Consider the following 26,221-nt stretch of genomic DNA (forward strand, 5'->3'; position numbering starts at 1 on the left):
ATTGACATGTAAGTTCCTAGAAGAGAAATATCAAATGCTGGTTTCGGAGTACTTCCGATATACACAGATAAAGCATTTTCTAAATACTCTATCGTGGAACTCCGATATAGCGATCATGTTCTCTATGGAATATTTGGGTCAGAAGTTCAATTAAAAAAAAAAAAAAAAAAAAAAAAAAAAATCGGGGTCATGGGCCTGAAATTTACACCATCTTGACTAGCTCCCCTATTAAACAGGGCTACATGTAAAAATAGGAAGCTGACCTCCAGGAAAGTATTGAGCTGGACGAGTGGCACACTATAGCCCAGGGGGCCTCGCGGTCACTCATAAATACTTCTATTATAGAAGCAAATTATAAAGTACTTCTGAGGTGGTACATGGTCCCAGCTCGGCTGGCAACCTATGTACCAGAAGCGTCTCCCTTGTGTTTACGTGGATGCGGACAGGAGTGAACAATCATGTATGGTGGCGATGCCCTAAGGTAAGGTGGTATTGAATTAGGGTGTATAACTTCATTTCCACTCTCACCCAAAGTAACTTTGTCAAATCTCAGACAGGCGCTGCTAGGCTACAAAATAGAGAAAGCGTCAAAATCCCAGAGATGCCTCATAACATTTATATTGGCCAATATTATAATTGCAAAATTTTGAAAATTGTCTGTAGTGCCCTTCGAACAGCTTAAACAAACTTTCCTGGATTATGCTTAATGAGCGTATGACAGCGATGGAAACAATAGAATGAAGATGTTTGAGAGTCTGGGACCCATGGGTCACGTATCTGTCTGGAGATCCTAGATCTATGCCTGATTAGAGCGACCTCTGGGCTGTGGGACTCGTGGCACGGGGTCATTTCTTACGCTCTTCTTCCAACATCACCTCTCTCTCTCTCTCTCTAATCTCTCTCTCTTTATATAGTGTTCATTGCAGTATAACAAGGGTTGTTAGGCCTAGTCCCTAACAATCCTGAATGGGGATTATCCCCATGTAGGATGGAGTCTGATTCGATGAGGGAGGGGGTGCACCTCTAAGGAGATGTGGATCCCCTTCTTTCACACATACGGTGAATCATACATGCACCTACAATCTAAGAATTATAAATTGACATTTACTGTGACTTTGTTAAAGGTGGGAGGTCCCTGACGGTATATAGTTATTGAGATGCAATGTCGTATTAGGAATAATAAACTGATACGGGGGCTCCCCCATGGAGACACAGTTAATATAAACTATATCACCAGCAAAGATTTCCATTTGGAAGAATGTCTACTGTAGGTGTAATATTCTTCCTAAAAATGTTCGGATATCCATCCATTTAGCATATATTTTTTACTGTACATGTTTTTTGAATACTTTTGTACACTTTTCTTGTGAAAATTCTGAATATAAAATATTGAAAAAAAAATTACTTACTGTAGGCAACCATCTGCAGGTCCTCCTAGAAGCACATCTGAAATTACAATGGAGTTGTCACCATTATTAAAATGTGGATTGTCTCTCCCTCCAGAAACCGCAATGCCAAATCCTTTTTTTGGATCCTAGGTTACAAAGTAGAAATAATATTCATTAGCATAAGCATGATTGAGGACCAAAGAAAGCTTTATAAACAAACCAATATCATTTCCATCAATTGTACATGCCACAGATGTTTCTCTGTATTGAACAAATAAATGCATTTTAACATTTCACACTTTATTCTTAAATTGTATTTGAAGTGTCATGTAGGGACACTTCATTCATGTCACTGTGCATTGCACTGCTGTGTGATGACATGCGGTGCAATCCAGTAAAAATGCTGCATTTTACCACAACATGACACCCACACTGTGGCATGAACAGGGCTCATAGAAAACTACATGCCCTAGCAGTGACCTGTGTTTATCTACTATGGAAAAAAAAGCAGGTCACCAGTGGCCTACAATAAAATAGTCCTTTTCATCGTTTCAACTTTATAAAATGACAATGTGAATCTGGTGTGGGCACTACACTGAATTTACAATAAATCAAACCTTGGTTAATAAATTTGACCTTGGTTTCATGGGTTCTAGTTTGCGTGTGAAAATGAAAATAAATGTATAGAAGTTTTGTCCATTTATTAATTTAATTTAAGGACCAAAAATAATAAAAAGTTTACCATTTTTTTCCCCAGGTACTTATGAAATACTGTATTTGAGTAGAGTGCAGTCTATCCAGCCAGCAATTGGCGTCATGGGCTCTTCACTAATTTGCTCTCTTTTTTAATGCAAATTGGATGCGGTCTAAAACGCATTCAACTCGCATATATGTGAACTCAGCCTTAAGTGTTGGAAAAAAGCTTGTTCTTTACAGAGAGCAATGGCATAAAGAGAAACTGTCATTTTGCCCATGCAGGGCAAGAAGACAGCATCACAGGGAAGGGCATCGTCTTCCCTTATATATTCACCTTACCAATGCTCCGGATTGAGGTCAGCTATGTTGGTGACCCAGGAAAGCAGTGAAAAACACTCACCTAAACATGTGATAGCGCTCAGACCTAGGAATAGTTGTTAAGCCTGGGCGCCTGGTAAAATTCCCCTCTATTGCAGAAAATGCCAGGTATCTTACCCAGCTGTGAAGGAGCAAGGAGCTGTTGGGGAATTTTGTAGCCAGTATCTTTTGGCCTAATCTACCAACCAGCAAATTTAAAATGAACATATATGAAATTCCATATAAAAACATAGGTGAGAAACACCAGGGTTTGATCAAAGCCAACAGACTTGCCATACTGTTTAAATTGCGAATGACCACGAAGCAATGCATGTAGAAAATCAAATACATTTTGATGCATCAAATATAACCCATATTACACACACACACACACACACACACACTATATATTTATTTTTAAAAAATTTTTTTTTTAACACATATATACAGTATTTCACAAAAGTGAGTACACCCATCACATTTTTGTAAATATTTTATTATATCTTTTCATGTGATGTGAGAATAATGAAGAAATGATACTTTGCTACAATGTAAAGTAGTGAGTGCACAGCTTGTATAACTGTAAATTTTCTGCCCCCTCAAAATAACTCACACAGCCATTAATGTCAAAACGCTGGCAACAAAAGTGAGTGCACCCCTAAGTAAAAATGTCCAAATTGGGCCCAGTTAGCCATTTTCCCTCCCCAATGGCATGTGACTCGTTAGTGTTACAAGGTCTCAGATGTGAATGGGGAGCAGGTGTATTAAATTTGGTTTTATCACTCTCACTCTCTCATACTGGTCACTGGAAGTTCAACATGGCACTTCATGACAAAGAACTTTGAGGATCTGAAAAAAAGAATTGTTGCTCTACATAAAGATGGCCTAGGCTAAAAGAAGATTGGCAAGACCCTGAAACTGAGCTGCAGCACAGTGGCCAAGACCATACAGCAGTTTAAAAGGACATGTTCCACTCAGAACAGGCCTCACCATGGTTGATCAAAGAAGTTGAGTGCACGTGCTCAGTGTCATAGCCAGAGATTGTCTTTGGGAAATAGACGTATGAGTGCTGCCAGCATTGCTGCAGAGGTTGAAGGGGTGGGTGGGGTTCAGCCTGTCAGTGCTCAGACCATACGCCACACACTGCATCAAATTGGTCTGCATGGCTGTAGTCCTAGAAGAAAGCCTCTTCTAAAGATGATGCACAAGTAAGCCTATAAAAAGTTTGCTGAAAACAAGCAGATTAAGGACATGGATTACTGGAACCACGTTCTGTGGTCTGATGAGACCAAGATAAACTTATTTGGCTCAGATAGTGTCAAACGTGTGTGGGGGCAACCAGGTGAGGACGACAAAAACAAGTGCGTCTTGCCTACAGTCAAGCATGGTGGTGGGAGTGTCATGGTCTGGGGCTGCATGAGTGCTGCCGGCACTGGAGAGCTACAGTTCATTGAAGGAACCATGAATTCCAACATGTACTGTGACATACTGAACCAGAGCAAGATCCCCTCCCATCAGAGACTGGGCCACAGGGCAGTATTCCAACATAACAACCCCAAACACACCTCCAAGACAACCACTGCCTTGCTAAAGAAGCTGAGGTAAAGGTGATAGACTGACCAAGAATTTCTCCAGACCTAAACCCTATTGAGCATCTGTGGGGCATCCTCAAAACGGAAGCTGGAGGAGTGCAAGGTCTCTAACATCTACCAGCTCCATGATGTCATCATGGAGGAGTGTAAGAGGACTCCAGTGGCAACCTGTGAAACTCTGGTGAATTCCATGCCCAAGTGTTAAGGCAGTGCTGGAAAATAATGGTGGCCACACAAAATAGTGACACTTTGGGCCCAATTTGGACATTTTCACTTAGGGGTGTACTCACTTTTGTTGCCAGCGGTTTAGACATTAATGGCTGTGTGTTGAATTTTTTGAGGGGACAGCAAATTTACACTGTTATACAAGTTCTACACTCACTACTTTACATTGTAGCAAAGTATAATTTCTTCAGTATTGTCATATGAAAAGATATAATAAAATATGTACAAAAATGTGAGGGGTGTACTCACCTTTGAGATACTGTATAAATAAATAAGGTTATCAAGTGAATGGTCTGAACTTGGATTAAATGAGCAATGATGATTAAAACAATTTAAATGTATTTATGTTGCAAAACACAAACTGTTGCTCAAACAATTTAAATTAAAAAATATGCTGTGTCATGCATTGCATTTACAAAAGCAGAAATATATACGTATTAACCTCACTGCTACTGATGTATGCCATGCAGTTTTCAGGGAGAATGCAGGGCTTATTTGGTACTGGAGGCTTGACTTGGTTGGTGCAGAAGAATAGTCTTACTTACACCGTCACATTATGTCTACTGAGGGCCACACCTACTTAAAGCGGAACTTAATTGTATCTCAGCACAAGGTGAATATGCCATTTCAATTATTTTTAATATTCAAAAGCAAAACTCTCCCCATCCATCCATGTTTTCTTGCTTTATTTGGTTGAAAAATCACATAAACACCCCCCTGGCATTTCTAGCCATGGTCATCTTGAGTAAGGAAAGCTGTTGTAGGATTTTCTTCTTGGAATCCATCTGCCCTTAGTTCAGGCATGCAGACAGGAGGGTGTGCTTAGCTAAGAAAGCCCCTCCTTCCGATAAAAAAAAAACAAAAACCCATGGATACTCCTGGGATGTATTACAGTGGTCAGCAACCCTGTCCTCAGGGCCCACTAACAGGCCAGGTTTGCAAGATAACTGACATACATAACAGGTGATATCATTTGCTGCTCAGTGATTGCAGTATTCTAGTCTGCATCTCCCCAAGGTAATACATAAAACTTGGCCCGTTAGTGGGTCCTGAGGACAGGGTTGATGACCACTGATGTATGACATCAATTTGGCCTAGGCCAGAAACCAGGAAGCAACTGAGGAATTGTTACAAAAAAAGGTTAAAAACGAGAACTGATATACCTGCCTATCTATTAACCAATGCTAGCAGCATAAGGATTAAAAATAAATGTTGATTGAGAGAGTTTAATTCCACTTTGAAGAAGTCATAGAGCACTGTTAGATTGGCTCAAGAGGGAGCAGGAAATGTGTTGTTCAGCAGTCATTTTATAGTAAGAGCACATTGAAAACAATTATGCGCTGATTAATGAGCATGTGTTTGTGAAGGTCTCTATCCTATTCAACTGAATAAAAAGCTGAAGGTCAACATACCACTACAATATTGCTATTAAAATAAAATAGAAATGATAACACAAAAAGTGTACAAGTTTTACCTTGTGTAACGTGACAGTGTACTGCTCCCATACTGTGTCCTCTAGTCCAAATCCCTGTTAAAAGAAAAAAATAAAAACCATGAAAATCAGAGCGAGAGCGAGAGAGGTCATAGTAATGTACCCTTGTCCCTGAGCACTGAAATGCCGTTTCCTTGTGAAAATGTCCCCGTTTATATTTATGCAGTGCTCTTTGCCCTTAATAGTTGATTGGAGTCCTAATCATGCAGTTTCTGGGGAATATTTGTTTGAGAAGAAACATGTGGAGACAGATACTTGGAAATTGAAAATGAATATTCAAGCTGGTTTTTTTAGGCAGTCATGTGATGTTCTCATATTTACTGCAAGTGGGCTGCGTGCTTTCTGCTGCATTCCTTCAAACTCCAGTATGTGCACTTACAGCACTCACTTAACCTGACACCACAAAGCTTGGATCACTGGACAGACTATATCGGGGATAGGCAACCCTGCACTGGAGGGGGGGGATCGCGACTGTGCCCCCACACATTGTAAAAGTTGGGAAACATTGTTTGGTTCACTAACTTTGCTGTAGCTGCGATCTCTAGCTCTTGTGATGGGGAAGAGATTGGGTGCAGTCCTGCTAGGAGGCGGTCCCCGTTTCCAGGAGGAGGACTGTAATTGGCCACTGCTAAAGCCAATCACAGTTCTGCTAGTAACACCCACCATCTGGAGGAAGATGATTCGCTTGGTTGCCACTGCCAATCTCAGAAAGAAAGGATTTCACTGTGATTGAGAAATATTATATTTATTATGTCACTTACTACTGACCCCTCAGCCACAGCCAGTATTCTATTCAGTGCAATGAAAATCATGCCCAACTTTTGCTGCAATGCTCCGTGTCGCACTTTTTCTCTCCTGCTGCACACAGGCCCACTGCTTTCAGAAAATGCCCCTGACCTGAGCTCATCATTGCGTATCCATTCCAGATGCTTGTGTGTGATGTCACATACAAGCACGTGGGCTGGATGGGAGAGGTATATTAGCAGGGATGAGCGTGCCAGGACATGTAGAGTAGAGGTCGATCGATATGGGTTTTTCTCTGGCCGACGCAGATATTTAGAAGTGGCCGATATATGATGCCGATTTTTTGGGCCGACATGTTAGGCCGATTTTTTCTTTTTTTTTTTTTTTCCCCATTTATCTCATAAAATCTAAAACCGTTAAGTAATAGGAAGTGATAAGGAAAATTTCTTAAATTAAACATTTATTAAACACAACAAGCCTCCAATCAGTGCACTTGTATGTAGAATTTAGATTTAAAAAAAATGTATATTAAATACACAAAAACAGGTAATCAAAACGTTTGGACCAAAAAAAAAAAAAAAAAAAAGGGCTAACTTTACTGTTTATTCTATTTTTTTATTAATCACTTAAGGACCAGCCTCGTTTTGGATTTGAGGTGTTTACATGTTTAAAACAGGTTTTTTAATAAAAAAAATTAAACAGTAAAGCTAGCCCAATTTTTTTTTATATTGTGAAATATTGTAAATATATATTGTATTTATTGTAAAATAAATGTTACGCCAAGTAAATTGATACCCAACATGTCACGCTTCAAAATTGCGCCCGCTCGTGGAATGGCATCAAACTTTTACCCTTAAAAATCTCCATAGGCAACGTTTAAAAAAATTCTACAGGTTGCATGTTTTGCGTTACAGAGGAGGTCTAGAGCTAGAATTATTGCTCTCGCTCTAACGATTGCGGCGACACCTCACATGTGTGGTTTGACCACAGTTTTCATATGCGGGCGCTAGTCACGTATGCGTTCACTTCTGCACATGAGGTCGTCGGGACAGGGCGCTTTAAAAAAAAAAAATGTTATTTATTTAACCTTATTTTATATCTTTTTTCACTGGTTTTTTTTTTTTTTTTTTTTTAATTTGGATCACTTTTATTCCTATTACAAGGGATGTAAACATCCCTTGTAATAGAAAAAAACATGAGAGGCCATCTTAAATATGAGATCTGGGGTCAAAAAGTCCTCAGATCTCATATTTTTTTTTTTTTTTCTGCATTAAAGTACAAATAAGTCGTTTAAAAAAAAAGACAAAAAAAAAATGTGCCTTTAAGACAAATGGGCGGAGCTGATGTCATGACGTCACTTCTGCCCTCCTATGGTATGGAGACGGGTGGGGGCCATCTTGGCCTCACTCGTCTCCATACCTAGGAAATGAGAGGACCCGATCGCCTCTGCCGCTACCGACGGCTACGGTAAGCAGTGGAGGGCGCAGGAGGGGGGTGGGCACCTCTCCTGCGGCCGATAACGGTGATCTCGCGGCGAACCCGCCACAGAGACCACCATTATTGTGTACAGAACCGCCGGCCCTAAAGATGGATACCTCGGTTGTGGCAGCAGCTGCTGCCATTACTGAGATATCCATCTTCAAAATAATGACGTATATATACAGTGGCCGGTCGGTAAGTGGTTAATTAACCGCTTCAGCCCCGGAAGATTTTACCCCCTTCCTGATCAGAGCACTTTTTGCGATTCGGCACTGCGTCGCTTTAACTGACAATTGCGTGGTTGCACCCAAACAAAACTGAAGTCCTTTTTTTCCCCACAATTAGAGCTTTCTTTTGGTGGTATTTGATCACCTCTGTGGTTTTTATTTTTTGCTCTATAAACAAAACAAAACAAAAAAAAGCGACAATTTTGAAAAAAAAAAAAAAAAAAAAAAAAAAAAAAAAAAAAAAAAAAAAAAAGCAAAGCATTATTTTTTACTTTTTGCTATAATAAATATCCCCCAAAAATATATAAAAAAAAACTAATTTTTTTCCTCAGTTTAGGCCAATATGTATTCTACTACATATTTTTTGGGAAAAAAAAATTCGCAATAAGCGTATATTGATTGGTTTGCGCAAAAGTTATAGCGTCTACAAAATAGGGGATAGTTTTATGGCATTTTTATTAATTCTTTTTCTTATTATTAGTAATGGCGGCGATCTGCAATTTTTATCGAGAATGCGACATTATGGTAGACACATCGGACACTATTTTGGGACCATTGTCATTTATACAGCGATCAGTGCTATAAAAATGCACTGATTACTGAGTAAACGACACTGGCAGTGAAGGGGTTAACTACTAGGGGACGATAAAGGGATCAAGTGTGTCCCAGGGAGTGATGGGCTTCAAGTCAAATGACAGCGATCACTGCTCCCGATGACAGGGAACATGATCTCTGTCATGACAAGCCAAAACGGGGAAATGCCTTGTTTACATAGGCACTTCCCCGTTCTGAGGCTCCGTGACATCGAATCCACTGGTCCCGCGCGCCTGCTATCCCACCTCTTAAAGGGGACATACAGGTACACCCATTTGTCCACCGTTGCCAATGTGTCGACGTACAAAAGAAAGCTATTTGTGGGGGAAAAAAAAAAAAAAAAAAAAAAAGGACGTCAATTTTGTTTGGGAGCCACTTCGCACGGCCGCGCAATTTTCAGTTAAAGCGACGCAGTGCCGAATAGCAAAAAGTGCTCTGGTCTTTGGCCAGCCAAATGGTCCAGGGCTTAAGTGGTTAAATGGTTAAACTGGGATCTACACACCGGAGTTCATTCCTTTGATTAGTAAATAACCCTCCACTTTGCACTACAAGTGCCAACTACAAGTGCAAAGTGCACTGAAATTGCACTTGGAAGTGCAGTCGCTGTAGACCTGAGGGGGACATGCAAGGAAAATAAATAAACAGCATTTTAGCTTACACATGAATGGATAAGAAAATCAGCAGAGCTTCCCCTCATTTCTGATCTACCCCTCAGATTTACAGCGACTGCACTTCCAAGTGCACTTTCAGTGCAATTTCAAGTGCACTTTGTACTTGTAGTGCAAAGTTGATTTGCCTTTCGTAAATAACCCCCATTGTGTCTCTTTTCTTCTTTTACCAGCGACGTTCTCAGACTTGGCAGGCTGCCCAGATAGGAGAGCCTTAAATTGCTCCAACAGGGAGACTTCAGGGGACTTGCATTGACTTCCATTACAGCAGTCATTTGCAAGTTGCGCTGAAGTCATGCTGTGCAGGGTTGCGCTGAGTTGCTCCGCAAGTCGGATTGCCCGTGTGAACCGGCTAGTGCATAAATTAATCGGCCTATGCCGATTAATTCAAAAAATGCCAAAAATCAGCTGATATATCAGTCGACCTCTAATGTAGAGGTATCTCATCTCTGCTTTCTTGCACCACTCTGCATATCGCGCATATCATAGATAAGAAGAGGGTACAGTGGTAGGGCAGATGTGCAGGGGGGGTACAGTGGTGGGGCAGATGAGCAGGGGGAGTACAGTGATGGGACAGATGAGCGAGGGGGGAGTACAGTGATGGGACAGATGAGCGAGGGGGGGGGTTACAGTGATGGGACAGATGAGCGAGGGGGGGGGTACAGTGATGGGACAGATGAGCAAGGGGGGGGGTACAGCGATGGGACAGATGAGCAAGGGGGGGGGGGGTACAGCGATGGGACAGATGAGCAGGGGGGGGGGGTACAGCGATGGGACAGATGAGCAGGGGGGGGTACAGCGATGGGACAGATGAGCAAGGGGGGGGGTACAGCGATGGGACAGATGAGCAAGGGGGGGTACAGCGATGGGACAGATGAGCAAGGGGGGGGGGTACAGCGATGGGACAGATGAGCAAGGGGGGGGGTACAGCGATGGGACAGATGAGCAAGGGGGGGTACAGCGATGGGACAGATGAGCAAGGGGGGGTACAGCGATGGGACAGATGAGCAAGGGGGGGTACAGCGATGGGACAGATGAGCAAGGGGGGGTACAGCGATGGGACAGATGAGCAAGGGGGGGTACAGCGATGGGACAGATGAGCAAGGGGGGGTACAGCGATGGGACAGATGAGCAAGGGGGGGTACAGCGATGGGACAGATGAGCAAGGGGGGGTACAGTGATGGGACAGATGAGCAAGGGGGGGTACAGTGATGGGACAGATGAGCAAGGGGGGTACAGTGATGGGACAGATGAGCAAGGGGGGGTACAGTGATGGGACAGATGAGCAAGGGGGGGTACAGTGATGGGACAGATGAGCAAGGGGGGGTACAGTGATGGGACAGATGAGCAAGGGGGGGTACAGTGATGGGACAGATGAGCAAGGGGGGTTACAGTGATGGGACAGATGAGCAAGGGGGGGTACAGTGATGGGACAGATGAGCAAGGGGATTACAGTGGTGGGGCAGATGAGTAGATGGGTTTAGTGTTAGGACAGATGAGAAGGTGGTTCAGAGGCGAGATAGAGTGTGGGGGTACAGCGGTGGAGCAGTGATCTGAGGACTGGAGGTGCAGGAATTTTGACCGATCTGAAGTGTGGAGTTGCAGGAATTTGGGCTGATCTGAGATGTGAGGCCCGGTTCACACTAGTGCGATGCCAGACATTGCATGTGATTCGCACCGCATTGCTGTTCAGATTACATGCAATGGCTGTACAAACTGTATGGCTAAAATCGCATCACATTCGCACCAAAATGGTGCAGGACCCTTTTCTGGTTCGCAGTGGAATTGGATTGCATGGGTGTTCACACTCATGCGATCCGATTCCTGCACCACTTCACAGTTCGCACTGCGGTCTGCGAAACGATCTGGGGGTGTCATTAAGTTTACATTGACGCCCGCAGTGGTTCGCAGATCTTAGTGTGAACCACTGTGCAATTCAGGTGTGATGAGGGAACCCGCACTGAGTTCGCAGGGTTCTCACATCACACTAGTGTGAACCGGGCCTGAGAGTGCAGGATGTTAATTTGTCACTATTACTCAAGTAGTTTTCAGCGTTTACTTTCTAAAAAATCATTTTCGTGATTGAGAGTGTGAAATTGAGAGTGTGAAGTTGAGAGTGTGAAGTTTCTTGGTTATAAGATTGGCACGCTCAATTTCTTTAAAAACATTTTTCGGCACAATGCGCTCAAAAGGTTGCCTACCCCTGAACTATATCAACTCATTGTTGGGATGTATATTTGTTGCTTTTTAGCCTAGGTTCAAACTGCTGCGGAATAAAAATCGTGCAAGTTCAGCTGAACGCGCACGATTTCATACTCGCATGTCAGTCTGACTTTGGGGGCGATTTCAGAGACATCTGTGCGGGTTCCTGCACAGATGTCTATTGAAAAATCACCCCCTGAAGTCATCAAAAGTTGTACAGAAACTACTTTTGGCAATCGGTGCGGCAAAATCGGCGTTGCACGGATTCGGACAGTGCCATTGGCAGTAGACGCCGATTTGGCATGCGATTTGACATGTAAAATCGCATCAATGTGAACCTAGGTTTACCCATATAACTTTTAGCACCTACTTTCGCATTTATTCCAGCAGCGCTTTCTTCTCTATCCACTGAAAGATTTCAACCCCCTTCATGACAAGGATTTCCGGGGGGAACACACGCATGTGTGCGAGCAGACCTGGAAGAAAGCCTAGCTGTACAGGTACGTTACAGTGCTTGTACTGTGGTGGGTCGGCAAGTGGCTATAAAGCCTATATAAAAGGCCTCATGCACACAGGCTTATAAAAATAAGCAGCAGTTTTTCTGCCAGAATTTGGCAAAAAAAATATGACTAATGTTACAGAATGTATGTGTGTTTATGCACGAAGGGTTTTTGAGTGTGAATGCATTCTACAGGCCAGAATGTTAATTTCTTATGGTCATGGGAAAACGTATACGGCCACGGGTTGCAAGAAAGAAAATTTGCACAATTTTCTAAGTCTATATAAGTCTATGTAAAACCCAATGGAAGGCGGCTGCTCTGTGCAGAATACGTGATTCGGCACTTCCAGGTAGGGGGCGTGTGCCGCTGACTAATTACAGCAGAGACCTATCAGCGGGTGCTGGCCAATGGATGTCTGCTGGCACCCGCTGATCATCAAGGAGAGAGGCTGGATGGAGCTCTGCATATGTAAACCATGCAGAGCTTTGTCCCCACAGCGGGGGGGGGGGGGTCGCGCATGTTGTGGGTGACGGATTTTCTTTTCCCCAAAGCAGGTAATAAAAACCATCATATCGTATACATAACTGAAGATTTTCAGTTTGCATACACTGGCCTTTATTCTTTGTGCTCACTGCCAGAAAACAGAAGAAGTTGCACAAAAGACAAGGGCCATTGCCAGCAAATGTGGTTGAGTATGCCTGGATCCAGGTAGCGCCTTTCCTGCTGGATTTTTTTTTATTTATAGATAATGCAGGTGTAATAACAGGAAGACAAATCTAAGTGGGAAAAACAAAGAACAGACCCAGAGATTAGAAAGGTAGAGCTATAGACATATAAAAAGACAAAATTATGATTTTGCTCTACCTGTAGCTAAAAACTGAACTAAAAAACAGTTTTAAGCGGATAATCCCCATCAGTAAGCTTTACCTGTGATTTTTTTTTTTTTTAGATAGATGTGACCTACCATACATGCATAATTCAAAAGCCTTTAGGTATTCAGATAAATGCAAACGCTCATCTAAGCAAAACCAGCTATTTCAATGGAGAGGGTAGCAGGAAACTGGAGCAAGCAGATGATTTGACAATCAGCAAAAATTTTCTAGAATGTCCCCACCCAAAGAATAATGGCCAGATCAGGTTGTGGTCTTCTCATGGTAAGCAGAGGGGTTCACTCAGCGTAAAACCACAATAACAATCCTATCATAAGCAGCTGTCAAGGCCAATATATAGCAATCCTTGAATAAGCATATAAAATAGAATAGTGCAGCGCTAAAAACAAAAATAATAACACTAAAAGTATATTGGGGTAATATCTGATAAATCAAAGACATATAAACAGTCCCAGTTCATATAGTATGAGAGCCAAGAATGGCGTAAAAGATGACCCCAACAGGTAAGAATGATCTCCTCAGTAGTGATCAGAGTGCTCGGAAAATGTTGCAATTAATGTGCATCCTTATTATTGCTTCCATCACCGTATATACAGGCCGCTCAACTCACGCTGTGGACCTCTGAATTAACAGATAGGTCATTCAGGCATTCCCCACAGGGGTAATCACAAGGTAAAAAATTTGCCTCTAAATGGTCCGAGGATCGAAATCCAGCCTTATTAGTGCAGCAGCAGGAGGACGATACTCTCATACACTCTTCATATATTAAGAATGGTATAGAATCATTAATGGACAGGAAAGACCTGGTGGTACGTCCAGCGGACAAAGGAGGGGGGGTCTGGTTGTGTTAAGTAAGGTGTATTTTAAGAACAAAATGGAGAACTTAACTTAGTGATGCCAATACATATAGAGTAATGACTAAGGACCCCATGTTACAGTTCAAGGAAGAGCTACACTTCTTGATCGAGAGAGGGAAACATGTAGGAGTCCAGAATACGAAAGAAGCACTATACTTAGATCCTTTATTTTGTCGAACACCTATAATTTACTTTTTGCCAAAAGTTCACAAAGATTGCGTCAATCCACCAGGGAGACCCATAGTGAACGGTATTGACTTAGTCTCTTTGAGGCAGGGTCAATACACAGACACTTTACTTCAATCCTTGGTCATTAAAACAAATGCGTTTTTGAAGCATACAAAGCATATCATTCAAATTCTCGAATCCTTAAGCCTCAGTTCACACTGGGACGACTTGTCAGGCGACCTATACGCCTGACAAGTAGCGTCCCGTTCTCTGCAATGGAACCGTTCTAATCGGCGCAACGCAAGTCACTCCGACTTAGAAAAAGGTTCCTGTACGACTTTGGGGGAGACTTGCATTGACTTCTATACAAAAGTCGTTTTGCAAGTCGCCGCTGAGTCGTGTATTGGGTCGCCTGAGGCAGTCGCGCTGTAAGTGGTGCTGCCTCAGTGTGAACTGACCTTTACAGTCTCCGCCTCCAGTTTCATGATTACAGCTGATGTCAGCTCTCTACACCATTATTGGCCATGAGGATGCTTTATCCTTAGTGCAGTGGGCCTTTAGTAAATCTGGTCTATCCAGAAGAGATAAGAACTTTTTGATTGATAGCCTGAGATTCTGCTTGTCGAGGAAATACTTCTGGTATGGCAGACAATTCTATCTTCAAACCGGGAGAGTAGCGATGGGGGCCCGGTTTGCTTCCAGTTTAGCCAATCTCTTCAAGGCGCACTCTGAGGAAGAAGCCATATTTAAGAACAGACCCCCTGAGCTTGTCTGCCATTAGAGATATATCAATGATCTCACCATGGTATGGGATGAAGATAAGTCTGGTCTTGATACATTCATGCAGAAACAAATGCCAGCAATAAAAATATAGTTTTGACTTGGAAAGTCAGCGTTGACCGAAAGGTCTTCCTTGATTTGGATATATCAAAGGATGGGGATCGAGTCAAGATGACTAACCATTTCAAACCTACAGATCAAAATGCATTTATCCCAATGGGGAGTTGCCACCATAGCAGGTGGCTTTGTAATATCTCCAGGGGACAATTTATATGCCTAAAGGTGAAATTGCTCATACGAAGGGGATTTTGTCTCTCAGTCTCCGGTTTTGTCTACCTGTTTTTTTGCAGAAAGGCTATGACAAGCCTGCTTTAGACAGAGAGATTGAAAACAGTTTGAAACCTGGATAGGAAGATATTGGTGTCTAATGCCCCCAAGTCTAATCGGAGTTTATCTGCGAACATGAGAATGAGTTTAGATTACAACGTTCAATATAGGAAATTCAAAAGAATTGTCCATAAGCACTGGCTCATTTTAAAGCAAGATAGGGTTTTAGGCCCAGTACTACCTGAACGTCCGCAATTTATATATAGGAAAGCCCCTTCATTAAAAAGGACAAATTAGGCCCAGGCATCATTGACCCCCCAGTTCATTTTGAAAACAGGATTTTCAATTTTTTAACAGGTTTTCACGCATGTGGCCGTTGCCCTGCATGCAAGCAGGCTAGGGGGTCTTAAAACCCACAACGTTTCCAAACATTCTCGATTGTTTCACAATCGCAGCCCCAAGAGGTTAAATTTTGGGGGGTTGAAAAAGTGAGCAATCATTGGAGGGGAGGCAACTATGTTCGGCAACTGAGTCACCGTGAATCCTTTTACACGTATGAAACAAAGGTAGGGGTACCTACAGGGTTGAACGTGGAATTTGATCTGAATGGTTACATTTCAGATCGGTAAATATCAAAGATACATTATAAGGACCAATTATTGGAGTTACAAAGGATTTCCCTACAATAAGGTTTAATAGTTTTTTAAATGTTTTTAGTTATGTGCATATATTTTATGTATGAGAAAGGTTGCTGTCATGACATTTTATTTTGAAAATTTTAAATTAATAGATCACGGCCATGATCTGATTATGCCGTGTCTTCCTTTTATTGTTTTGCCTGGCCAGAGAGGGGCATTGTGTATACTCTGCAGTAGGCTGTCTGGCTCCGGTGCCCTCGTTGTAGAGCTGGATTAGTGTGCTGGTCATGTGACGAAGCCTTCCAGCCCATCAGGTGTCGGTATGGGAACGCATACAATGAGGAGGTGGCACCCAGATGTTAATTACACCTCTCAGGCGTCCTTGTCGTTATGGCAATGCACGCTGTGGGGGCGGGCTCCAGATGCCAATTACGAAGCACATTGACGCACAAGCCACCGTAATTCGCTGAGGAAGTCCCGCCCACAGGGACGATACGTATGCGGGAGGACTCCATGACGTCATTACAGCCACCTTTCTAGTCTTTATGAGACGTTTGACACACGTAATGTATTCTAGCACTGGGGATAAAGTGCTGTGTTTGTGAGTAACATTTTTTACCTTAAATAAAAGATGCTTTTAGTTAAATAGAGAGCACTATGTATGTCTTCTTGATTTTACATGACTACTATGTTCCCATCAACTGTGTATGAGAGTATCATCCTGCTGCTGCACGAATGAGGCTGGATTTCGATCCTCGGACCGTTTAGGAGGCAAACTTTTACCTTGTGATTACCCCTGTGGAGAATGCCTGAATGACCTAAATGTTAATTCAGAGGTCCACCGCGTGAGGTGAGCAGCCTGTATATATGGCGGTGGAAGCACTAATAAGGATGCACATTAATTGCAACATTTTCCGAGCACTCTGATCACTACTGAGGAGATCATTCTTACCTGTTGGTGTCATTTACATCATTCTTGGCTCTCATACTATATGAGCTGGGACTGTTTATATGTCTTTGATTTATCAGATATTACCCCAATATATTTTTAGTGTTATTTTTTTGTTTTTAGCTCTGCACTATTTTTTTTATGTGGTCTTCTCATGCCCGTGAGAAGCTTTAGGCTGCTTTAACATTGCTCTGCTGAAAAAAATGCATCAAACACGCATATGCGTTTCTGCCACGTTTAGGATGCGCTTCCAGTGAGTTTTACCCAGCATGCACCTGTGAAACTTGGACACAAGACTCAAAAAACACACCGAAAAACGCAATGCAGATGCATTTTGTGCTGCGCTTTCTATAGATTTCAATGGGGACCTGAGTTTTTGGTGTGGTTTTGAAAACCACACTAAACCACACTAAATATGCTGCAAGCAGGACTTTTCAAAACACAGTGCACTCACAGCAGAGTGGTGTGAAGAGTCCCATAGAATTTAAAGTGAATGTTTTTCTTGCGTTTTTTTTAAGCAAGGTAAAAAAAACACAGCAAAAATGCATCAGTGTAAAAGGGCCCTTATGGTGTCATGTTACAGGTATACCCTATAACAGGGCTTGACAAAACCCAGGCGCCAGGTCGCAATGGCGACTGGAAATTGCGTCCTGGCGCATGGGCTACACCGCAGCAGCTGGAACGTGGACCCCCGCAGGTGAGATGACTTTGGCCGGGGCTTTGCAGCCTGCTGGCACGGGATACGTGATTTCTGCGAACCAGCACCCTCTGGTGGATTGTGCTGTGATGTGTGGCTCGCTCTCACTGCCCGTCCACCTCCAACATCTTCCCAGTTTGACAGCTGGTGTTGAGGTTGCGGGCTTGATCGGTCACCTGTTCCTTACCGCCGCTGAGGTGAGGGAGTGCTGCCTGTCAGTGCTGCCAGTGCCATCTCAGTGCTGCCTATTGGTGCCCATAAGTGCCATCTCAACAGCGCAGCCTATCAGCGCACATCAGTGAAGGAGAAAAATAACTTATTTGCTAAATCTTATAACAAAAACCGGACATGCAGTTCTGGGAGCTGGGCAGCCAATTTAAAAAAACGGCTCCTAACTTTTAGCTGGCTCCTAGATTCTAAGCAAATTTGTCAAGTCCTGCCTTACAAGGCAATGCATACCTCTTTGCTAAAAAGTTTAACTGGAAAAGGAGAAAATCATATTAGTCACAACACCTTAGAAAATCAGTCAGACTACTTCACCACACCTATATATAAGCGCAGATTTATCTGTCACCCATTCAAATTCAATAGATAAGCAGCAGAAATATCCACTTCATATAGAATGCAAATATTTAGATTAGTGGGTATCAACTTACTTACTATAGGGAACTTCAAATGCAGCCAGTGACAACACCAAAGCATTATACAATATTCAGTATATGTATTGCTACATAAAACGGCCAGACAGTGAAGCTGCACGAGCACGAGCTGGTCAGTGTGCAGGCATGCTTCAGGAACTGGAGAAGGAAGTATAGGCATGCTTCACGAGATGGCCAGAGATTGCGATCATGCCACAGGAAATGTCAGAGTCTGCCAGCATCCTACAGTAGATGGTCAGAGGCTGCAAGCATGCTTCAGAAGATGGTCAGAGACTGTGAGCATGCTAAAGTAAAATTATCAAACTGCTGGCATGCTACAGTAAATGCTCAGACTGCTAGCATGCTAAAGTCAATGATCAAAGTCTGCATATATGCTGCAGGAGACAAGGAACATTGCAAGAGACTTCTAGAGATCACTGATATTACAGTCCTTTTACTTAAAATAGAAGTTCACCCAAAAACGAACTCAAAATCTACTCGCAGCCACATTCTAAAAATAATCGATCTAGCCCTGTAAAGATGATGATATGATATCGCTATACATATCCTTTCTGAAGCCGATCCGGTCTCCAGCGGTGGATATTGTGTGCAGGAGAGAGCCAACGGCTGTGAAATTATGTCACCCATAGTGTTACTTTGGGGCTTTCATTGTCGGCTGCCTCTCCTGATCACTCCTACAACACCGCTGACAGTTCAGCATGGGATGGGACCAGACTGCACCGCAATGGCAGCAAAATAGGTAAGTATAGTGATTTTTTTCTTTACAGGGTTAGATAGATTTGTTTTAGAAAGTGGCTGCCAGTAGATTTAGAGTTAGTTAGGTGTTGGCTGAACTACATTAAAATGAATGTCAAAATATATTCTGCTAAGCAAAATCCAATACAAAAAGGCATAAGAAGTTACATGCATGAGTACTGACTTGCCAAAATTAAATACTATTAAATGTCTTAGATAATGAAACATGAAAATTAATTCCCAAATTCCTGGGATGCATGCCCTCTTACTCAACTGCAACTCCCAGGCCTTATGTTTTTAAAGGAAGCAGCTGGGACGACAGAAATAACACTCAGGTATATACGTTGCACTTTTCAGGAGACAGTTTAATTAAAACTTCTTACTGTGGAGAGAGAAAAAAAAAAACACACACAAAAAACAAGAAGGATGACCCTTTGCCATTTTGAACTGCCAAAAGTAAACTGATTACCCATATTTAAAATTACACAAGTCACTAAGCACCCACTCTTACAAAAAGGTGTTTTTTTTTTAAATAAATATATGTGTAGATGATTTTAGTAAGGCCTCATGCACACGAGACGCTGTTAAACTCGCGTTCAGAGGCAGCTGGACACTTTTTTCAACTGCCCCTAAACCCATTCAAAGTTATCCTATGTGTCCATGTACACAGTCTTGTTTTTTGGCGTTTTTAGGCAGTTACGTTTAATCTCATTTTTCCAGAAGCAAAAAAAATGGGTTCAGACGCAAAAGTTTTCCACGTTTCAGACGCCAAACGCGGCTAAACGCCGGTACCGCGTTTATAAGTGTTTTTACAACCCGACTTTGGGGCCCCATATCTCGGGGCCACTTGGTGCTAGGAACCCCAAATTTGGTGTGCAAACACAGTGGACAACATATCCAAATTTGGGGTCACTAGCACCAAGTGGCCCCGAGATACGGGGCCCCAAAGTTGGGTCGCAAAATGTCATTCTCTGCAGACGCTTTTAGATGCAAACACGGCTAAACGCGGCTTGCAAACGCGGCAAAACGGGCGTTTCTAAACGCATGTTTCAGCTTTTAAAAATGTGTTCAGCAGAGTTTGCACCAGCGTCTCGTGTGCATGAGGCCTAACAGTTTCAAAATTACTTATTTTCTTTAAACAAGTTAAAAGCATCAGTCTACTATATATGCAAGCTTGTCTAGCCTTTGACTTGAATCCTTTCTTGTATCAATCACAGACTTCATTAGCAAGATATTCCAAATTTGTCTACTTCACTTTATGCTGTAGTCTAAGGCCTGATTCACACCTATGCATTTTTAGTGCTTTTTGCAGGCTTGCACTACAGTCCAATTAACATGGTTCCCTATGGAACACGTTCTGTAGTGCAAATCTGCAAAATGCGAAAAGCACTAAAAATGCATTAGGTGTGAATCAGGCCTTAGGGCTAATTCACAACAGTTGCTGCATCACAAAGCAGTGGCTGGTGTGCAACGCGGTCTGGCCGGATCACAGCAATGCCAATACGCCAATCTCGACGCATTGCACTGTTCATTTTTTTCTTAATAAAATGTCACTGAGACATTTCATTAAGTTCATGCTTCCCACACACCACCACAATGCAGTGTTGTAAAGTGGGCAGACTGGAGACAAGGCATTTTGCCTTGCCATGCAGTGGGACTGCACTGGAATTGACACCCGATGCATTCCCATCGCATCTGGTGTGACTATACTCTTACTGAAGCAGCAGGGAAGTCTTCCCACTCCCAATGCATCTTCCATAATATAAAAAATGGGGGGACCCATTTTTTATATTATGGAAGATGCAGTGGGAGTGGGAAGACTTCCCTGCTGCTTCAGTAAGAGTATAGTCACACCAGATGCGATGGGAATGCATCGGGTGTCAATAATGGCTGCAGCTGGTTGCAAGATGTGTACATTCACTTCCGTTTCCTGGTGTCTTATTATAGAGGACCTAAACAGTGAAAGATGTGCTAGGCCTAGCCAACCTGTGTTGCCCATAAACTCCCTGCAGCAAGTATGGTTTTACCCATTACTAGCTTACAATGCCTTGTTTCTCATTATCTCTCTATGTGGAGTTAGGGTTGCTTTCCTGATGTCTTCTGGGGGAATATTCAAAACACAACAGAAGAGGTGCAGAAAGCATAGATCCCCAGCATTAATGAAGCTGGGAGATGCTTGTAAACCAACAAAGAGAACAGTGAGCAGAAAGTCTTACTAAAAAATCTCATGGGAACAGTAGTCAGAAGCACACTGCAGAAATACAGCTATAAGGCTCAAGGCGCAGAAAGTGGAATGCTATTTTTCATAAGAAATTCAAGAGAGTAATGGTACTGGAGTGTTTTGTTTACCTTAATGCTGTGAATGCAAGGCGAAAAACACTAAACCTTTACTTTAACATACAGTTTACCACTCAATTCTTGAAATCTAGTTTGCAACTGATAATGAAGAAAGTCTGTCAGTATGGTACAGCTTTACAATGCATAGAAGCAAAGCTAGGTAGGACTTTTAAGCAAATATCTTTATTTTTTTTTAATCAGTTATGCTATGTGAACAGGAACACAAGTATAAAGTAGGTGTCATCACAATTTTACTGCAAAAGTAGAAAAAAAAAAGTATTTTTCAGTTAATGGGTATTTTTTTTTTTTGTGTGCGCGCAAAAAAAAAAAAAAAAAAAAAAAAGTTCCAAGGTTCACAAATGGCTTCAGCAAGTACTTGGATACATTTTTTATAGCAACTGTAAAGTTCTAGCATATAACATAATACAAATAATTGATAAGCTAAAACTTGGCATGGTTTATAGTAAACATTAGCTAACCAGAAATAGGTTTTACACTTGAGAAACGTATGCACTCTGCACTTAAGTAGAACTATAGGCAAAATGTTTTTTTGGATAAAGGAGGGTTATGTCCCGTCAATTATTTTTTTGGTATCTGTGTCCCATTGTGGAGATTTCTCTTCACTTTCTGTCCCATAGCCAAACAAGAAGTGAGAGGAAAGCCCTGTAAATTTAGGGAATCCATTGGGACCCCAAGGTCACCAGAACTAATCTCCCCATTGGAAGATTTCCCCTCTATTACTTTTCTGGGGACAACCCAAAATTTGGGATTTTCTTTCATTTTCAATGATAATGGTAAACAGGACAAATAGAGGGGGTGTATCTCCCTAACGGGGGCACAGACAGCAAAAAAACCAAAAAAAAAAAAAACCTGACGGGTGTTCTAATCCATCTCAACTCTATTCAAAACACACACATACATTAAAAAAAAAAAAAAAAAAAAAAAAGGGAAGACAACGTTTTGCCTTTTTAGTTACTATAAACCTTGTGCAAATGAGGCCACACAATGTAAATTGCAAGTTTTTCTGCATCCAGGAGACAGCTCTACACTCCTAGTAATAGCTGGCTGTACACTACCTATACGTGGATATATGCTATACTTATGTGTTCTCACACATGGCTGTAATGCCCACAAATCACATTCAGAGGTTTATGGTGTACAGCCATTCATTACTATGGGCAGCACACCTCCACAATTTTCATTGTATGCCCTCTGGCACCTGTGTGAACAAGAATTTGGCAAAATCAGTAATATTCTGCTGACCCTTACAACCAGATCATCATGTTAGCGGTAACAGTTTCATGCAGCACTAAAAACAGAATCTAATGTTCCCTGTATGTATTCCAGGGCTTAATATTTAATTTTGACTGGAGTCATGAATATCTAATAAGCCTAGGCTTGTGCTAACATGAATTATTACGATTATGGAATTAATGCAGAAATACATTTTACAAGATAGAAGTACCAAAGCTAGTAAGTTATTCTGCAGGTCTACAAAACTTCAGTATAAAAAGTAAAAGCACTACATATATAAGTTTCATATAACTAAGTCTGTCGTGTTATCCATGTCCTGCTTCTAACATGACTCATAATATATATGTGTATGGCAGACAGAGAGGATATAAACAAGGAAGGCATTAATGCCAGAACTATTATGAAATTAGACCATAACCAGTTATGTGGGTTCTTTGTTTCTAAAACACACTGGGATTATGTTTGATGGTTTGGATGGAATACAACGTGACATGGTTGTGTGAGAAATACATTTGATGTAGATGAGGAGTGAACTGGGAAATACTATTCCATGACAGTTTACAAGACACACTGTGGAGAACAATCATTTGTCACCATAGGAACAAAAGGACTGAAGTGAGAAATGGCATAAGATCTGCTATCCCACACTCTGTTCCACCTCTATCCCCATGATGTGCACCAGCTGATGCCTCAGTCTGGCACATCGGTCACAATTTCACTTAGTGAGAACTCTTAAGAGTCATGTGCAACTTCACTGCAGGAGCATTTAGGCTCTGGGAAACAAAAAAAAAAATCTCTCCTTCATTCAGTTATGTATTAATTATAAAAACATAACATATTTCAAAACACAGCTAGTATTACTGCCTGAATATGTTACATCAGCTTTGCATGATACTGGAATCTTGCTTGCAGCACAGGTAAGCCCTCAATAGGGAGTTATTGCTTTTTTGTTGTCTAGTTAGTAAAGCCGGCCACATACTGATCGAAATTCGCTTGGTTCAGCAGGGACCGGATCAGTGTGCAGCCATCCCAGCTCAACAGAAGGGACATGCTACAAAAATTATTTATCAATTAGCAGCTGCCGTTGTCAGAATACAACATGCCAGGAGGGCGGGGATTCCTCCAGCCACCCTGTTTGTGTGGATAGAGTCTGGAAAAAAAAAAAAAAATTTATATATATATATATATATATATATATATATATATATATATATATATATATATATCTCACAACCATGTATAGCCAGCTACTGTAGATAGTAACAAGGAAGTGACCACTTTTTTTCTTATGGTCACTCATCTGACAGGTAAATACCATTACCAAATGTTGTGGGGGATCTGGGTTGTTGGACATAAAAGATGTCTGAAAAACTGTCAAAAGAAGGGAATGCATACATAGCTAAGACCAGGAGGTTATGATTTTTGCCTGGAATTTTGAACAGCGGTGCAACCAGCTTCTTTCTTCAGCCTGATTAGTTACATAGTAGGTGAGGTTGAAAAAAAAAACACAAGTCCAACCTATGTGTGTTATTTTATGTCAGTATTACATTGTATATCCCTGTATGTTGTGATCGTTCAGGTGCTAACAGTTCTTTGAATTTAACGATGCTCCCTGCTGAAACCACCGCCGGTGGAAGAGAATTCCACATCTTCACCGCTCTTACAGTAAATAACCCTCTACGCAGTTTAAGGTTAAACCTCTTTGCTTCTAATTTTAGTGAATGGCCACGTGTCTTACTAAACTCCCATTCGCAAAATTTTTTATCCCTATTGTGGGGTCACCAGTACGGTATTTGTACATTGAAATCATATCCCCTCTCAAGCGTCTCTTCTCCAGAGAATAAGTTCAGCGCTCACAACCTTTCCTCACAACTAAATGTCCTCCAGACCCTTTATTAGCTTTGTTGCCCTTCTCTGGACTTTCTCCAGTTCCAGTACATCCTTCCTGAAGACTAGTGCCCAGAACTGGACAGCATACTCCAGGTGCGGCCGGACCAGAGTCTTGTAGAGTGGGAGAATTATTGTTTCATCTCTGGAGATAATCCCCTTTTTAAATGAATACCAATATTCTGTTTGCTTTGCTTGCAGCAGCTTGGCATTGCATGCCATGCCTGAGCCTATCATTTACTAGGACCCCCAGGTCCTTTTCCATCCTAGATTCCCCCAGTTATTTGACTGGAGTCAAAAATATCTAATAAGCCTAGACATAACAACAGACTTGTGCTAACATAGCTGGAAAATGAGTACAAATGAAAAAAAATTTACTATATATAAAAAATAAAAAAAATAAAAATAAAAACCCTTCTAGTAATTGTTTACTAACAAAATCTTATGTGATCACAATGTTATAATTGGTGTTGGTGGTCACATGCCTGAACCATATTGATTGGCTCCCGATCATTAGTCAAGATCGGAAGCTAATGTGCGAGCCCACAGCTGCATACTCCCAGCTGCAAATAGTTCCAGATCACTAGTAGAGACCTGGAGCTGTCAATAAACCCATCAGTGTTACCAACCTAACAGATTGAAATTTACTGACACGACATCCAAAATTTACTGGCACAGCCAAGTTTTTACTGCCATTTCCAAAAGTTACAAAATTACAGTTTTAAGTACAAATGTCACTATTTAGGCTACAAACAAGTACAATATGTAATTAGCAATGTGATTTAAGGTAGATAATATGGCAAAAAACATATTTCTTATTTTATTTTCGATATAGTAATAAGTAGCTCAGGAGGGCAAGAAATTAGAATGGGCAGCACACACAAGAAATTGACTCTCACAGTGATACTGACAGCAGTGTGCAGCAGGAGTCACAGTGACAGTTTCTCTCCAAGCCCGGTGGTCCCTTCAGTCCATACAGTACTGAGGCTCCTGGCCTGCCTTGCTCCCATCCCGCAGACCCACACACAAGGCTCTGGCTATTCTGCTTGGGTCCCTTGCACCATGACATCACAGGACATGCTCATGCACCGCCTCCAGAGCCGCCCAAACACACTGTAGCAGGCACTCGTATGGTCTCAGCTGGCTCCGGGCCGAGCGTCACAGCCATATTTTTACTGGCAACCTTTTCTTTTTACTGGCATTTACCGGCAGGAGGAAATTGCCTGTTTTTTACTGGCTGCCAGTAAAAATACTGACAGTTGGCAACACTGAAACCCATAGAAGGACGTTCCTCCCTAAGAATGGGAAAGTAGATTACCATTCTCTTTGCAAAGGTACAATAATCTACAGATTGCAGGCAGAATCTAGTTAGTAATTAACCACTGAAACAACAACATTATTGCACGTATATGATATGTGAAACTAGGATATGTTACTACACACACACACACACACACACACACTATATAAAAAAATAAAATAAGAAACTGCTATATTTAAATTACAAAGAAAAACAAAACCATGAGAACCCTCATAAGTTTTGATTTTCAATAGGACTTTGATCCTCGGTTCACACTACTGCAACCAGAAAGTCACACGACTTGAGTATTACTTTGATGCGACTTAATGCAACTTTGAAACGCCTTTGTCTTGTGCAGGTATGCAGAGATAACAGCATACAGGATGATGCCACGCACTGCCTGGGTAATATTCCTGTAATGTTGGATCCAAATAACATCAATATAGATGAGGGGCTGACTTAAAGTGGTTGTTAACCTACCAAGTTAAAAATTACACCATCCTCTCTGTGTATTCATGTAATGTGCTCTGTGACTTATAAAAATAATGCAGCTATATACCTGTTTACAGAGTGCAGATC

General features: G+C 41.8%; 1 protein-coding gene across 3 annotated transcripts in view; it reads right to left on the bottom strand.

Moving 5' to 3' along the window:
• LOC141147467 (tight junction protein 2-like) overlaps window positions 1-26,221 on the bottom strand; it is a 70,727-nt gene that overhangs the window by 28,242 nt on the left and 16,264 nt on the right. For all 3 annotated transcript variants that reach the window (XM_073634712.1, XM_073634719.1, XM_073634709.1), the window contains 2 exons: window positions 5,733-5,786; window positions 1,410-1,534 (listed from right to left, as the gene is read on the bottom strand). In XM_073634712.1, coding sequence (XP_073490813.1) covers window positions 1,410-1,534; window positions 5,733-5,786 — 179 coding nt within the window. The remainder of the gene's footprint in view (window positions 1-1,409; window positions 1,535-5,732; window positions 5,787-26,221) is intronic.

Source organism: Aquarana catesbeiana, linkage group LG01, assembly GCF_042186555.1.
Source record: "Aquarana catesbeiana isolate 2022-GZ linkage group LG01, ASM4218655v1, whole genome shotgun sequence".
NCBI classification, from domain to species: Eukaryota; Metazoa; Chordata; class Amphibia; order Anura; family Ranidae; genus Aquarana; species Aquarana catesbeiana.